The sequence below is a fragment of the Phacochoerus africanus genome, chromosome 1 (genome assembly GCF_016906955.1).
Source record: "Phacochoerus africanus isolate WHEZ1 chromosome 1, ROS_Pafr_v1, whole genome shotgun sequence".
Taxonomy (NCBI): Eukaryota; Metazoa; Chordata; class Mammalia; order Artiodactyla; family Suidae; genus Phacochoerus; species Phacochoerus africanus.
The window spans coordinates 159,722,808-159,741,053 of NC_062544.1; the positions used below are offsets into that span (position 1 = coordinate 159,722,808).

The 18,246-nt window shown below is 39.1% G+C and overlaps 1 protein-coding gene across 4 annotated transcripts in view; it reads right to left on the reverse strand.

Annotated features, from left to right (window-relative positions):
- PIK3CB (phosphatidylinositol-4,5-bisphosphate 3-kinase catalytic subunit beta) overlaps window positions 1-18,246 on the reverse strand; it is a 178,604-nt gene that overhangs the window by 27,950 nt on the left and 132,408 nt on the right. For all 4 annotated transcript variants that reach the window (XM_047783338.1, XM_047783354.1, XM_047783345.1 and 1 more), the window contains 3 exons: window positions 13,550-13,671; window positions 10,058-10,201; window positions 6,058-6,157 (listed from right to left, as the gene is read on the reverse strand). In XM_047783338.1, coding sequence (XP_047639294.1) covers window positions 6,058-6,157; window positions 10,058-10,201; window positions 13,550-13,671 — 366 coding nt within the window. The remainder of the gene's footprint in view (window positions 1-6,057; window positions 6,158-10,057; window positions 10,202-13,549; window positions 13,672-18,246) is intronic.

Genomic DNA, 18,246 nt, shown 5'->3' on the forward strand with positions numbered 1-18,246 from the left:
TCACATGTCTGCTGTTATAAAAGTCAAACTGAGGTTCCTAGAAAACAAAGAAAATATCCAGTGGGCTCTGACCATATGAATGAGGCCAAAGAAGTAAGGACCTCATCAAATGGGGTCTAATATACATTAAAGTAAGGATTTTATTCTCCATGCAATGAAAATTACTATAGGGATTTTAAAAAATACATATCTACATTTTTTTGGTTTTTTTTTTTTTTAAAGGCCTGTACCCACAGCATGTGGAGGTTCCCAGGCTAGGGGTCAAATTGGAGCTGTAGCCACCGGCCTATGCCAGAACCACAGCAACACAGGATCCAAGCCGTGTCTGTGACCTACACCACAGCTTGCAGCAACACCAGATCCTTAACCCACTGAGCGAGGCCAGGGATCGAACCTGCATCCTCACGGATGCTAGTTGGGTTCGTTAACCTCTGAGCCACAATAGGAACTCCCATCTACATTTTATAAAGACCACTTTATTTGCTGTGTAGAGAATGGAGGGGAGTGTGTGCATGTACACGTGTGGGAGAATGGAAATAAGGGGCACAATTTAGTAGGTTAACAAAAACATCCAAGTAAGAAAGGACAATGGGTTGGACAAGGATGGTAACCTTGACACATGAGACATTGGTATGAGATATATTGAAGAGAACCATAAAATTAAGGGGACTAATCATATATCTATCTCATCTTGTTGTGAAGAATAAACAGCCCATAATACGTGAATAAATATTAGCAATTATTATTACCATTGAAAGGCTTTCCAAAAAGGAAGGATCAGATATAGTTGTTTTTACATGAATGGAAAACCATAAATACTAAAATCACCTATGAAAACGTATGGTAGTTCCTCTGGCAGTGCAAATGAGTTATAAAAGTGTAGTGGAAGTGGAAATTAATACAGAGATCTCATATAAAAATAGGGTGTAATACCATAGAGGTACAGGAATGAACAGAATGTTAGAAGTGGGAAAACAAACAGCCATCAAAGTGAGATAGAGAAGCCAGAAAAGGCAAAAAAGTAGGAGAGTCTTTGCCTCAAGGTAAAAAAAACAATCTGCCAAGGAACAAAGTCTAAGAGGGAATATTTAACCACTAGCCAAAAAGTAACCATGGCAGACAGCTCAGGTTGCAATGGTTACTTTGCCTAGAAGGAGAAATGGCCATATGTGTGATGACGCACCAATTCACAAGCTGTGACCCACGTTTGGCTCATGGTCAGGGACTTAGAAGGGACATAGCTGGAAAACTAGTGATAAGGAAATTTAAGGAAGAGATGTAACAGACCTCTCTGAATGAGCAAAAAAATAAAAGATATTTGTGTCCCACTGGACACAAGCCAAGGTTTAACCTTGGAAGCAGATTTTTATAATCAAGTGAATAAGGTGACCCATTCTATGGATAAAAGCAAGCCTCTTTCCTAAGTCCACAATATGGTATCATTTCCTGGGGATGGTCAGCCAGCTACTGAATGACAGGTGCAGGCTAGGAGAGAAAAGGTAGTGTGGCAGAACTGGGAGACCATAGATGTTTAGGCCAGTTCTTTATGTAATTTGTGCTGTCAGGGCCTGATTGGACCCATCTCCTCTACATCACTTTGACTTGATGATCAAGTGCTACTGTGCTCACCCATCTTTGTGGCATGGTGGGTCAGAAAACACCTGGTTCATGAAAGACAGGCAAAGTGAATAGCCAGGTGCACTTTCCAAAGTTCTGCACCCTGGGAGTATTCCCTTGACCACTGTCCTTCAGGAATGTTCCAGAACGGGGCTGTAGTACCACAGCTGTACACTTTTATATGGTACCTACATATTGTGTAGAGTCTTCTGTAAACCATGATTAAGTCTTCTCTTCCTTTGTCAGCTGATCATAAGGAACTCCCCATGAGGCCATGGTGAATTTGAATGACAGGTTGATTACACTGGACTGCTTTCTTTTGGAAAGGGCAGTGTCTTTACTGGAACAGACCTTCTGATTATAAATCTGCCTACATGCAATGTTTCTGCCAAAACTACCATGAACTTACAAAATATCTTTGTAACCCTAATGGCATTCTACATGGCATTGCTTTTGATCAAAGAACTCATTTCACAGCACTGGGCTCCTGCTTTGGAATTCACTAGCTTTACAATATTTCCCCACCACCTCAAAGTAGATTCCTTGATAAAATAGTGGAATGGCCTTTTAAAGATTCAGATACAGTTCTGGCTAGGTGGTAATACTCTGCAGGGCTGGGACAAGGTTGTGTAGAAGACTATATATGCTCTGAATCAGCACCCAATATATGATGCTGTTTCTCCAATAATCAGGATTCACAGGTCCAGGTATCAAGGTGTGGAAATGGAAGGAGCACTATCCACTATTACCCCTACTGACCTACTAACAAAATTTTTTATTCCTTTTGCTGAGATCTTATGCTCTGCTGGCAAAGAGGTCTTAGTTACAGAGAAAAGAATGATTCCACTGGGACACAAAACAATGATTCTACTGAATTGGAAGGTCAGATTCCTGCCCAGCTATTTTGCACTCCTCACGCCTATGCATCAACAAGCAAAGAAGGGCATTATGGTGCTGGCTAGAGTGATTGATCCTGACTTCAAAGGGGAAATTAGGGAAGAATATGTCTAGAACAGAGATGATCTCTTAGTATTACCATGTCCTTGTAATAAAGATCAATGGAAAATTACAGGTCAATCCAGGTAGGACTACTACTAATGGCCCAGATCCTTCAAGAATGAAGGTAAAAAACACAACCAACTGAGGTGCTTGCTGAAGGCAAAGGAAATACAGAATGGGTTATAAGAGGGTAGTGATAAATACCAGATATGATCACATGATCGTTAAAGAAAAGAGGACTATCATGAGTAACTCATTTGGTTATGAGCATGTGTTTATGCACGCGTACACACACACACACACACACACGTAAGTATATATCACAAATGTCTGTTTCCATCCCACTCTTAACATACGTTAACTCTGTATCATTAATTAACTCAAACTATTTAAGTTCTGCTAATTTTACATCATATTATTTAATTGACAGAGTATCAAGGAGAATAGCAAACACCACTGAAGGACATTATTTCCTCTTCTGGGAAAAAGGTTAACGTGTGATTACTTGTCCTCAGGATAGTTATATCATGCTAGGTAGAATTATGACCTTGTTATTGTTTTTATTTGGAGATTAAGTATGGGTTTATGGATGCCAAGTTGATTTGTGATGGTTAATATTATGTATCAATGAGACTGGACCATGGAATGTTCACATATTTGGTCCAATATCATCATTATCATCATTATCATCTTTTTAGGGCCATAGGTGCAGCATATGGAAGATTCCAGGATAGAGGTTGAATCGGAACTGCAGCTGCCGGTCTACATCACAGCCACAGCAACACGGGGTCTGAGCCGCATCTTTGACCTACACCACAGCTCACAGCAACACTGGATCCTTAACCCACTGAACAAGGCCAGGGATCGAACCTGCGTTCTCAGGGATACTAGTGGGATTCTTTACCACTGAGCTACAATGGGAACTCCTGGTCCAATTATCATAGGTGTGTCAGAAAGGGTGTTTTTGGATGAGATAAACATTTGAATAGGTAGACTGAGTAAAGTGGATTGCCCAGCTTTACTAATGTGGGTGGACCTCATTCAAACATCTGAATAAACAAAAAGGCAGACCCTCCTATAAGCAGGAAGGAAATTCCACCTCCCTGTCTTGAGCTGGTACATTGTTCATTTCCTGCCTTTAGTCTTGGAACTGAATAATGATTCTTCTTGGGTGTCAAGTCTGTCTGCTTTCATACTGGCACTCATCAATATTGGCTCTCCTGGTTCTCAGGCCTTCAGACTCAGGCTGTAACTACACCATCAGCTCTCCTGGATTTCCAGCTTGCATGACTGCACATCTTAGAACTTCTTGGCCTCCATAATCACTTGAGCCAATTCTTTATAATCATCACAATCTCACCAATCAGCCCCCTACTCTCTCTCTTTTTCTCTCTCCCCATATATATGTGTGTGTGTATTTGTATATCTGTATACCTACGCTATGGAATATGAAACACTTGATGACCACAGCATAGCTAATGTGACTTCACAGCACCTACAGCTAACACAAATCCTGGCAAAGAATAGGTTCTGGGTAAATGTATATTAAACCATTAAAAAAAATCTGCTTGTGTTAGGTTAGATAATATTCAATTCAAGAAATATTATTGTTGGATAACAAGAACATATCATTGCTATTTATCAATGAAAAATTCAAGCATGAAGAAGCTAATATGAGTTTGTTTCACTTGATGGCAGAAATGCTCTCAACTCACACATCGGGGGACCAAGAACGCACCAGCAAATCAAGCCTGGGCCACAGTTATGCTTCTCATTTGCAAGGAAGCTATTTAAAAATCATTACTATTTCAATTCCTTAACAATATAAGTCAGGATTATCCCCCAAACAAAAAACGTAAATAACTGGATACTGAGACAACTGTTGACAATAACCCCCAATGAAAATCTGTATTCAATAAAATAGCTTAATGGTTCTGTTTAATGGTTTATGTTTCATTTCAGCTTCAAAAGTACATTTATACCGATAAAATGACATTGCGGTCTATTTTAAAAATAGACTTGGATCTACCTTTAAGGGCTTTTTGTTTTTGTTTTTTAAATAGCTGTACCCATGGCATATGGAATTTCCTGGGCCAGAGACTAAATCCAAGCTGCAGCTGCAACCTACGCCATAGCTGTACAAACATCAGATCCTTTAACCCACTGTGCAGGACTGCGGATCAAACTTGCACCTTCAAGGTGACCTGAGATGCTCAAATCAGATTCTAAACCTACTGTGCAGAGCAGAAACTCCTAAGATTTGATTTTTTAAAGAGAGTTGGAGAGTTCCCGTTGTGGTACAGTGGTCTGAGGATTCAGTGTTGCTGCAGCTGTGACATAGGTCACAACTGCTTGGATTTGATCCCTGGTCCAGGGACTTCCATATGCCACAGATGTGGCCTAAAAATAAATAAAGAGAGTTGTGCTACTATAAAGGTTTGAAAACTCCCAGTATAATAAGAGTTTTAGGTTTATAGCTGCACAGACCTAAATATGAAACTTTCATTTAATAGCTGTGGGTTTTTAAGGCAAGTTACTTAATCTCTTGGAGTCCTGGATGTTCACCTTGTCACAGCAGTATTGGTAACTACTGTGACGCAGTATCAGGAAAGTAAAATAGCATACTTAAAACACTTAGTATGGTTCCTGGCATGAAGCAAGCATTTACTATCTGATCTATTAATATCATTAATATCTCATCATCTTCAATGATTAGAAAATGAAGGCCTTGGAAGAAATTGAGAGAATGTGGGAAAGTATCACAAATTCAGACATGCATACAAAGTTTTAAAAGGTAGCCTGAGGATTCTGAATTCTAGAAGCTTATAACACCTATAGACTTAGTTGTCAAACTATCTCAGTCTAAAACAAATGGCAGAGCATATGCATCATAAATATTACAGTAACTGGAAAAAACATTACACTAACTGGAAAGAGTAATTCACAGGTATGAAAAAAAGGATCTAAAGATTTCATAACCTTTGCTACCATCAAATCTATTGTTAAACATGTCTAAATAGGTATTTACTACTAAAATTTAAGGCATGGTATTAATATAGATACCCTGAGGAATTGACTGATTTTTTCAGATAGCATTCAATTAATATTGTTTAATTTGCTGAAACTTCATTATTTGGCTTAAATTTTAATGTAAAAAGTGTACTGGAGTGCTCTTGTGCCATAGTGGGTTAAGGATCCATCATTGGGACTGTAGCAGCTTGGGTCACTGCTGTGCCACAGGTTCAATCCCTGGCCTGGGAACTGCAACATGTCATGTGCACAGCCAAAAAAATAAAATAATAAAATAAATATTTAAAACGTATTAATTGGGTTCAGTTATCAAAACCTCTATGAAATAATGTGATGAGAGAAACAGCATGTGATGCAATTTATCAAACAGCATGTGGCAAAGTGAAAGTGAAGATGAAAGCAAGTGGATACCTGCTTGGAAAGTGCCTTCATGTGACCTACACTTCCCCGGCAGTATGCTTCAAGGATGACACCAAACTGTACTGAGACAGCAGGAATGTGCACTTCTGACCTGCAGAAAGTAAACAGTAAGATGGTTTACCAAACACTTCAGGCCACCAAATAAAAATACGGACTTCTTTAGTCTATTATTAAATTAACAGCTAAGCAAAGAAAAGGAGAAAACATCACCTTGTGCATAGTTTAGTGAGATACTCAACTATCAAATTCTTTCATCACTGTAGTTCAGAAAAATACATGGTTTTATTACCAGTTAATTATTCTAAGAAATCCAAACATTTCCTACCTTGTTTTTTGGAATGAAATTGTAATATTACCAATTAGAGATAATTAAGATGAAACATGGGTCTGACTCATCACAATTGACTAATCCCTCAATTAACTTCTATTTGATTTTTTTCTCACTTAAAGAATGGTGTACCTATTAGAAAAAGGAAGAAATACCTTATTTTGTTATTCCTTGAGGGATTTAAAATTAAGAAGACTGAAATGAATGAGAAAATAAGACAAATTAAAGAGCCTTTCTTCTCCAACTATAATAAAAAAAATTTTTTTAAATAAGAAAAAACTTAGAAGTTATACCAAATGGAAGAAAAGTTATGTTTTTCTGTTAATGATTAACTTCAATACTTGGAAGACCAGATGAAAAATGTCACAAATGTCTGATATAGAGTTAGAAATGAGAAACTGAATGCAGAGAATCAAGATGATGGTGGAGTAGCACATGGGACTCACCTTCTCCCACAAGCACAACAAACAAAAACATCCACATGTAGAACGATTCACACAGAACATCTACTGAATACTGGCAGAAGACCTTAAACCTCCAAAAAGGGCAAGAAACCCTCCACATAACTGGGCAGAGGAAAAAAAGGAAAAAAAAAAAAGGGAAAGAGAGAGAGAGAAGAGGGAAAAAAAAGGAATCAGGATGGAACCAGCACACCTGACAGGAAGCTGTGAAAGAGAAAAGAAATCCACACCCTGGGAAGCCACTAACTGACGGGAAGATCAGCCAAGATGGAGGGACCTCAAAGCCTTGGAGAAAAGCATAGCAGCTGGACTGAGGATGGCAAAGCAGAGAGAGAGCCACACAGATCATTGGTACCACCGCCCCTGGACACCACAGCCTGAGACACTTGGTTGGGGAGGGGGCCCAGGCACTGAGACTCAGGCTCTGGAAGCAGCTCTGGGGAGAAGACTAGGGTTGGCTGTGTGGAGACAGCCGACGGGCTAGAAATTGGGTGTGCCATGGGCTGGGGGGTAGAGCACCACACAGAGGGAGTGTGGGAGGCTGCCTGGTCCCACAGGAGAAGCAAGGCACCATTGTTGGGAAGGGTGAGCGAAAGAGGGGTTAGATCACAATCGGAATATTTTTCTCTGCAAATGCATTAGCTCTCAGGCAGCGAGGCAACTCTTGCACAGGTCTCCAACAGCAGGGGCAAATCGTGGTGGCCATCTCAGACTGCAGAGGTAGGCATAGCCCGCCACCACCAGGAGTCTATGAATAGGCACCACCTCAAGGGTTGCCACAGAGGAGGGCACTGCAATAGAGTAAGAGTACTACCTGTTGTAGTCCTCACTCCCCTGAGAATGCACATGCCCTGCTGCTGCCATTGCCAAATGCTCTGGGTGCTGCCTACACCTGCCTGAGGGTCAGTGCCACTTTCTGGGTGCTTGAAGCAGGAGCAGCCTGTGGTGGTACCTCCCCACAACTCCCCACCACTGTCAAGGGCCCAGCAACCAGGCACTGGCTACAGGCACTGCCCACTGCCCCCATTTCCCTGGAAGCATGCATAGGCTGTACACCAGCACACCCCCCACCCCCCATAAAGGGGATAGCAGCCTGAACACAATGAGGAAAGAAACAGTAAGCAATGAAACCAAAAGAAGCTATCACACTCAAAAAAATAAAAAGTAAGCCCTAACAACCTACCCATGGGCACTCTTGCATATAAATTGCCTTCTAAAACTACAGTAGTAATTTTCCCTAATCTCACAGAATAAGAAAAGATAAGCAAAATGAAGAAGCTCAGGAGCCATTCCCATTAAAAAAAAAAAAACAAAAAAAACAAAAAAATAAAACCAGGAGAATTCCCCTGAAGGAGCAAACAATGAAACAGACCTCTGCAGTCTAACAGATACCAAGTTAAAAAAAGAGATAGTGAAAGTACTGAAGGAATCAAGAGCGAATATGAAGGAATTAAGAGCAGATATGAACAGTATTGGAGAGTACTTTAAAAAAGAACTAAAAAATATAAGGAGGAGCCAAGAAAATTCATTTGCAGAGATGCAAGCTGACTTAAAGGCATTGAAGAGCAGAATGAATAATGCAGAGGAATGAATCAGTGACTTGGAAGATAGGATAATGGAAATCACCCATCAGGACAGCAGACAGAAAACCAAATGAAAAAACATGAAAGCAATAGAATAGATCTATGGAATAATATAAAGTGGGCCAATTTACACATAATAGGGATTCCAGAAAGAGAAGAAAAAGAAAGGGGGATTGAAAATATATTTGAAGAAATTATGGCTGAAAACTTTCCAAATCTAAAGGAAATTGGTATCAAGATGCAGGAAGCACAGAGGGACCCAAACAAGTTGAGCCCAAACCAAGACATATTATAATAAGATGGCAAAAGTTAAAAATAAGGATAGGATTCTAAAGGCAGAAAGAGAAAAACAAAGAGTTGGTTATAAGGGAACCCCAATAAGGCTATCAGCTGATTTCTCTACAAAAACACCCCAGGCCAGACCAGAGTGGCAAGATATATTCAAAGTTCTAAAAGGGAAAAACATACAGCCTAGAACACTCTACCCAGCAATATTATCATTTAAAATACAAGGATAAAGAATTTCTCTAACAAACGAAACCTAAAAGAATACTGAAATAATAAACCCATTCTAAAAGAAATACTGAAAGGTCTCTTCTAAATAGGAAAGAAATAAGATAAAGGACAGAGGAAATTACAATTGGAAAGTAACCACTTAAATAAGCCAGTATACAGACCTAAAAGGAAAAACAAACAAACAAAAACCCTATTTGTAAAAGCAACAGTAAACACAAGGAACAGCAAAAAGATAAACATTACGATGTAAAAAAGGCCATCAAGATCATAATATGTAGGGAAGGAAATTAAGAAAATCTAGGCTTTTTTTCCCTAGAAAGTGTTTGAGCCTATATGACTATCAGCGGATATAGTAACAGGTCAATTTACTTAAAAAACAGGGCAACAACAAATCAAAACCAAACAATCACAAAAACTAAAAAGAAGAGGACACAAGCATAAAATTGAAGGAAAGCATCCAACTAGTTTCAGTTAAAAATAATTACTAGTTTCAGTTAAAAATCTAGGATGCACGCAGGGACACTTATCTAAGCTACTCTGCCAAATCATGAAAATTAAGAGTCTAGGTATCACATGATATCACTTATATGTGAGATCTAAAACATGGTGCAAATGAACCTATCTACAAAACAGAAACAGACTCACAGAGAGAAGAGATTTGTGGAAGCCAAAGGGGAGGAAGTGGGATGGACTGGGAGTTTGGGAATGTACTATTACATTTAATAATATACTATTTAATATACTAATATACTAATACTAATTTAATAGTATACTATTACATATAATAGTATGCAAACTATTACATTTAGAATGGATAAGCAATGAGGTCCTACTATATAACACAGGGAACTATATCCAGTCTCCTAGGAAAGACCGGGATAGAAAAGAAAAACAATATTAAAACTTGGCACAACATTGTGTATCAACTATACTTTAAAAAAAAAAGTCTCGGTGTCAAGAAATAGAAGATACAAAGAAAGCAAAAATTTATAGATGGCTCAGATACAACAAAAGCAGCTAGACTATTTTGCTAAATGTCCTGTATTATGCTGATTAATATTTATAATACATGGTGGACTCAATTTGAAATATAAAAGACTTACCTAAGATGCCAAAATAGAAACTGCCCTATCCTCCGATTAGCAAGTGCTCTTTCTAGTAGGAATCTAGAGAGGGCACAGTCAAGAAAAGGCTCATATTTTAAAACTTGCACCAATTGTAAAAGATATTGAGAGAGTTCTTCATCACTGAAAGAAACAAAAACAGAGTAAGTCACCCATCAACCAGTGCTAGGAAAAAACCCCTTCCTATCAAACTATTAAATACTAACTTACTGAAACATAGCGGTTGTTTTGGGGCAAACTTGTATGCATACATTCACTGATTCACTGTTATAATAACACAAGAAAGGTGGAGGATTTCTGATCAGAAGGGGGAGTGAAAAGGAACAAAGAATAGATACATGGGGCATTTTTATTATCTAGGTTGACACAACTGATGATTGTATTTACAATCACCCCAGGTTAAAATAAAATTAGGTAATATGGAGTTCCCGTCCTGGCTCAGCAGAAATGAATCCGACTAGAAACCATGAGGTTGTGGGTTCAATCCCTGGCCTTGCTCAGTGGGTTAAGGATCCGGTGTTGCCGTGAGCTGTGGTGTAGTCGCAGACTTGGCTCGGATCTGGCTTTGCTGTGGCTCTGGAGTAGGCCGGCAGCTGTAGCTCTGATTAGATGCCTAGCCTGGGAACCTCCATATGCTGCAGGTGCAGCCCTAAAGAGACAAAAAGACAAAAAAAAAATTAGGTAATAGTTTTCTGATCATGCTGAAAGGGTTATTGACATAGTCAACCAACCAGCTTTTGAAAACACAAATTCCATCAGTTCTTCAGCAATTTATTTTCCTTTCCTATCATTACAGTTAAGTAATTTCTTCTCCCAGATAATGAATGAACAATGAAAATCTTTTTTTTGTCTTTTTAGGGCCACACCCACGGCATATGGAAGATTCCAGGCTAGGGGTCGAATGGGAGCTGTAGCTGCGGGCCTACACCACAGCCACAGCAATGCCAGATGCAAACTGCATCTGCTACCTACACCACAGCTCACGGCAGCCCTGGAACCTTAACCCACTGAGTGAGGCCAGGAATTAAAACCGCTCATCCTCATGGATACCAGTTGGGTTTGTTACAACTGAGCCATGACAGGAACTCCCAACAATGAAAATCTTAACTTCAAAACTTTATCGTTTGAATGATAAAGAGTATATTTGTAAGTGGGAATGGATTCACTGAATTAATATAAAATATTATAATTAAACGAGGTGAATTAAATTTGGGGCTCTTTATCTTGTATCTACCCCCAAACCATTCAAATGTAAAGGAACTTCCATCATAGACAATTCCAGCAGTCAGGTAAGATATGCAACCCAAGTCCTCTATTTAATGAGTATACTCTTGACCAATAAATGGTTAAAAAGTCATCCAAAGCAGACCTGGGACTGAAACCTAGGATACTTTATAGAGAAAAAAACCTCCATGATCAGAAAATTTAACATAGGAAGACAGTCTCCTCCTATGGATCTATTTAAGAAAAACACTTGGCTCAGCCCAAAGGGAGCAGGCAGCCCCTCCCTCTCAGGACTGCAATGCAAACTTTGGGAGATTGGGAGCCTCATTTTTTTTGCTTTTTAGGGCCACATCCTTGGCATATGGAAGTTCCCAGGCTAGAGGTCCAAAGGTAGCTGTAGGCGCCAGCCTACCCCACAGCCATAGCAATGCAGGATCTGAGTCATGTCTGTGACGTACACCACAGCTCACGGCAACGCCGGATCCTTAACCTACTCAGCAAGGCCCGAATGAAACCAGCAACTTCATGGTTACTAGTCAGATTCGTTTTCACTGTGCCACAATGGGAACACCAGGATCCTCATTTTTAAAACTATCTATACAACAATCTTAAGCTTACTGTAAAATCCATTCCCATTATAAAACTCGTAAAGCCAGAAGTACAGAAAAGAGGCTTCCTCTTTCCTTAAACTTCCTATTTCACTCATCCAAAATAACCACTATTGAAGAGTTTGCGTAATTTCTTTTGGATATCACACAATTTAAAACATAAATGATTTATTTTAAAAAGAAGGAAAAAAAAGTCACAGTATCCATAATTTTCTGCGAACTTTGTTTTTTTAAAATAATCATACAGTATAATCCCTCATTTTGAGGCTAGAAAGAAAATGTATAAACCTGAAAATGCTATTTGTCTGAGACTGCCTCAATAATGACATTTCATTAAATAAATCCCCTTGATTCACATACATGACCTACCCAAAAGGGACTGTACAAATATGTTCACTGCAGCAGTGTTTGTTATGAGGAAATTTTGAGAAAATTAAAAATGTTTCTCCATAGGGAAATAGAGGAAATAAGGTATACCCCAAAACAGAATATTACATAGTAGTGAAAGGAATAAACTACATTTATATGAAATGGGAGAGAATGATCTCAAAAACCTAATGTTGAATTAAAAAAAAAAATACTTATGGAAATACCCATTTATATGATTTTTAAATATACAATATTATATCTATATTTTATAGACATATAAGTGTGGTAAAAAAAGGAAAACCTGGTATAGAAGGATACACACCAAATTTGTTATAATGGTTACCTCTGGGAAGTGTAAATATCAGGACTGAGTGAGCACACAATGAGGATTTTAACTGTAATGTTAATTGTATAAAAATACAAACTTAAAAAAAAAAGACAAAATATTAACATTTCTTAATTCTGGGTAGCAGACAGAAAAGAGTTAACATAGTAGCAACCCTGAGTGCTATTCTTTGAAAAAGCATGCTTACAAGGTTAGCCCTTGGCTGATATCTGGGAACATAGACTTCAGAAGGCTTCCCACTGCCCTAACAGATAAGAGTGGCTCACTGGGACTAGCCTGGTTTTTTGCAAACAGTATGGTTTATGCTTAACACCCATTTTTCCTTCCAGGAGTTTAGAATTTGGGGATATGCTAGGCAGAGGGTACTTATAAGACTAGCTGCCCCCACTAAAACAAACAAATGAACAAACAAAAACAACCCTGGCCACCAAATCTCTAGCAAGCTCCCCTGGTAGACAATATTTGGGTGTGTTGTCACACCTGCTGTTAGAGGAATTTAGTGTATTCAGTGTGACTCTACAGGAAAAGGACTTTTAGAGGTTTCTGCCTGGTTTCCTCCAGACTTTGCCCCATGAATCTTTTCCCTTTCCCAATTTTGCTCTGTATCCATTTGTTGTAATAAATATTAGCCAAGAGTAACTATATGCTGAGTCCTATGACTCTTCCTGACTCAGAGTCATGGAACATGCGGGTGACATTGGGGACCAGCTGACCCAGTTTTTGTTTGTTTTTTGTTTTATAATATGAAGTAAATATGAGAGGCTGAGCGTATGAAAGAGTGGAAGGGAGAAAGGGAACAAGTGTTTCAAATTCTAAATCATTCCAAGCCTTTTCTTTTTTTATGAGACATTCAAGCAGACCTCAACTTCTCCTCCCACCCACAAGTTACTCCATGATCCAAAAAAAGCCACCTGCAAGAGATACCTCATCTGTCGCAGGCAGCCAACAGCATATTCTCGCACGTACTGATCTGGATAGTTGAAATCCAGAAGCTCCAGGGCCTCCCGCGGGGGCAGTTTAGGCCAAATCTGAAGTAGTGCCTGAAGCTGTTTAAAAAATGAAACTGGTTCAGAAATTTAGCAATGTGATCTATTTTTCCTTGGTACACAGGAACAGAGATGGAGCAAAAGAAAGGAGAAGCAAACTTGCAGTTTACTGAGGTATCAAAAGTCCATTATTATTATTATTATTTTTTTTTAAAGGGCCATACCCACGGCATATGTAAGTTCCTGCCTAAGGGTTAAATCAGAACTGTAGCCACTGGCCTACACCTCAGCAGCAGCAACTCGGGATCAGAGCCGAATCTATGGCCTACACCACACGGCAGTGCCAGATCCTTTAACCCAGTGAGCGAGGCCACGTCCTCAAGGATACGAGTCGGGTTCGTTACTACTGAGCCACAAAGAGAACTCTTTGAAAAATACATTCTTGTTAATACAGATTAGTAAAGACTGTCTCTGTTGAAATATTCTAAAAGGTAAGCAAGTATATAAAAGCAAGCTATTATGTTACTTACCTGAAATTTATGAATGCCACAATCATTACCCATTAAATAATTTTTTTAAAGGAAGGAAAGGTGGTGGGAGGGGGGTAAGGTGAGGGGAAGGGGGAAGGGAGAGAGCAGAGAGAAATGATCAAGAAATACTTAAGGGAAAATTCAAAGTAAGAATATTAGCTTCAGGGCTCAACCTGATTACAAGCACTTTTTTTTTTTTTTAGGGCCGCACCCCTGGCACATGGAGGTTCCCAGGCTAGGGGTCTAATCAGAGCTGTTGCTGCCAGCCTACACCACAGGCACAGCCACGCCAGATCCGAGCTGTGATCTGTGTCTGCTACCTTGACCTGCTGAGCTAGCCAGGGATCGAATCTGAAACCTCATGGTTCCTAGTCAGATTCATTTCCACTGTGCCATGGTGGGAACTCCACAAGCAATTTATACATAAGAAGTTCATTAATAACAACATAGGATGATCTTGAGGGAGTTTATTTTTATCTTTTTAATGTTAATACATTTTTATAATTGATTTGGGATTTAATTTTAACTCTCAGCGTTTTTAAGAATATCACTTAACAGGAGTTCCCATCATAGCTCAGTGGTTAACGAATTAGACTAGGAACCATGGGGTTGCGGGTTTGATCCCTGGCCTTGCTCAGTGGGTTGAGGATCCTGAGTTGCTGTGAGCTGTGGTGTAGGTCGCAGACGTGGCTTGGATCCCGAGTTGCTGTGGCCGTGGTGTAGGCCGGCAGCTACAGCTCTGATTAGACCCTGGCCTGGGAACCTACATATGCTGCAGGTGCAGCCCTAGAAATGACAGAAAGACCAAAAAAAAAAAAGAGTATCACTTAACAAAACTTTATTGACCATATCATGTTCAAATCCTTTAAATCATAATAAGTAACCCATAAGAAATAAATACTATGTGCCATCTGTTTTGTAGCTAATAGGGAAGAAAAGTGGTTATGTAGGAGAGTAAAAATTTTTTTGATAATTATGATTTGTGGCTTTTCAAAGCTCAAAAAAGCTATCTGACAAAATCTTAATTCTTTTCTCTCTCCCCCCCCCCCTTTTTTTTTTTTGTCTTTTTAGGGCTGCACCTACGGCACATGGAGGTTCCCAGGCAAGGGGTCTAATTGGAGTTGTAGCTGCCAGTCTACATCAGAGCCACAGCAATGCCAGATCTGAGCCACTTCTGCAACCTACACCACAGCTCACGGCAATGCCAGATCCTCAACCCACTGAGCAAGGCCAGGGATCGAACCCAAAACCTCATGGTTCTTAGTCGGATTCGTTTCCAATGCGCCACAATGGGAACTCCAAAATCTTACTTCTTAACATGTGATTTATGTCGTTGGGTTTTCTTGGGCCTCATCACATAAGTGGCACTGATATCAAGTCCAAGGAAGATAAACAAAATGTACAAAGACCAGGGCTACAAAAACAGATGGCAATGGTTGGAGGCATTTCTCTCAATTACCCCCTAAATCTCAAAGTCATGCTACAAGAGGCGGCCTTCGGGTACCTGCTGACTGCCTTGCCATTTGTCATGTGAGCTCTTATAAGAAATAATTTACATTTTATTATTTTAATTCTGTAAGTTATTCAACCTCTCATTAGTTATGTAAAGTGCCCCAAACGAATATCTAAATGAATATCTACCAGCTAAATTAAAAGTTATTTTCTCATATGAAGCAAATTTAAAAATTAAGTTCACTAAAAATTTTTAAATTGATTTTCAATTGTTTTACATTAGCAGAAAAAATAACTTTCGAATAATTAAAAAATTTCATTAGGGAGTTCCCGTCATGGCTCAGTGAATAGCAAATCCGACTAGGATCCATGAGGACGCAAGTTCAATCCCTGGCCTTGCTCAGTGGGTTAAGGATCCGGCATTACCATGAACTATGGTGTAGGTCACAGACGCAGCTCAGATATGGCGTTGCTGTGGCTCTGGCATAGGCCTGCGGCTATAGCTCTGATTCGACCCCCTAGCCTGGGAACTTCCATATGCCGCAACAGTGGCCCTAAAAAGACAGACAATCAATCAATCAATCAATCAATCAATTTCATTGCACTGTAATTCTTAGTATACATTTACATTTATTGCTAACAAGGATATGAAATATGATATATTCTTTTTCAGATTCTTTTCCCACATTAAATTGTCACATGATATTAAGTAGCGTTCCCTGTGTTAAACAGGAGGTCTTTGTTGACCATCCGTTCCACATACAATAGTGTGCATATGCCAATCCCAAATTCCCAATCCATGCCTCCCTGGTTTAATTCTTCTTCTTCTTTTTTTTAATGCATAGTGACTAATTAAAGACACATGACCATATGAGGTAGTTGACTGTTATTTTTTCCCCTAAAGATTTATTTTTCAAAAAAATTTTTTACCTTAGTTGACTTCAAATGTTCTGTCAATTTCTGCTGTACAACAAAGTGGTTTAATTATTCTTAAACTTGCACTGAATAAAAAGAGTAAGTTTTATACTTGCTCTTTTAAAGTATAAAGTGCATATGCACATACAGTACATAAGCACTTACTTGTGTTATCAAAATCCAGTGGGCATGGGGCTATTAGTGCGAAAATACCTAAAAAGGCTCCAAAGAAGTGTAATAACAAAAAAAGTTTGAGGAATACTGATTTAAAGATACGAAACACCTACTTCACCCTACTTTTTATCACTGATGGGGCCCCATGCTCACTTTCCCCAAGCAGTCCTCCTTACAGATAAAGGGGATCACTTCATAAGGATCTGAAACAACAGTCAAAAAAACCTCCTATGGGAGTTCCCGTCATGGCACAGTGGAAACGAATCTGACTAGCAACCATGAGGTTGCGGGTTTACTCCCTGGCCTCACTCAGTGGGTTAAGCTGCCATGAGCTGTGGTATAGGTCACAGACGCAGCTCAGATTCTGTATTGCTGTGGTATGGCGTAGGCCGGCAGCTGTAGCTCTTATTAGACCCCTCGCCTGGGAACCTCCATATGCTGTGGGTACGGCCCTAAAAAGCAAAAACAAAACAAAAAACCTCCTAGCATCCTCAATTAACACAAGGAATATACTGCTCCACAAAAACAATGCTGTAAGGATAGATATATTCTTCAATATTGACTGTGTTATGGGTTTAAAAAAAGGCCTACTATTGAAAAGTAAGGGGAGGGGGAAGGAGTGTGATGGACTGAGAGTTTGGGGTTAATAGATTCAAACTATAGCATGTGGAGTGGATAAGGAATGAAATCCTGCTATATAGCACAGGGAACTAATCACATGTGATGGAACATGATAGAGGATAATGTGAGAAAAGGAATGTGTATATATATATAACTGGGTTACTTTACTGTACACCAGAAATTGATAGAACATTGTAAATCAACTATGGAAAAAAAAAAAGGAAAAGTAATTACCTTTGGTAAGATAATTTACAATTATTACATAATATAAATGTAACATTAGATAAATTACCAAACCTCAACTCTTCAGTTTGGGGAAAACCATAATAGCAAACAGAGAGGGGAAATCTGACTTAAGCCATATAAATAAAGAAAGCAGCACTAAATAATTAATTACCTGTCTGCTGCAAAGACTAGTGAAACCCCTTCTGCAGAATGCCAATAGCATGTTTTCCTAGAGATTAATGGGAGGCTACTCTTCTATAGAATTTTCACCATGGCTTATGCCTGTAGAATCAGAGTACAAGGTTGCACCAGGCTCTGACTCCTTACTTCGCTTAGGTAGCCAATTTATTGAAAACACAATTCATATTCTCTTGCACCAGCTCACTGTAACTGGCAATGGGATAGACTTGGGGCAGAAGCCAAAACACGTTTTATTTCATTGACTTTTTAGACTACTAAAAGGGGGGATTAGAATCATGAAATTCATGTTTTCCTACACTTGCTGATACACATTTAGGTGTTTCTATTTGAGGATTAAATTGCACTACCCTAATTTCTTCTACCAAAATGGAGGAAGTTGATATATCTGAAAACAATGCTCTACATTCCCTCATAGATAAGAGACAAGTGTACTAAATTCCCAAATGTAAAAATTTCTGTTCCTGGGGTTCAAATAAAGAAATATTAAACCTGAATTGGCTCATTTCATTTTCTGATA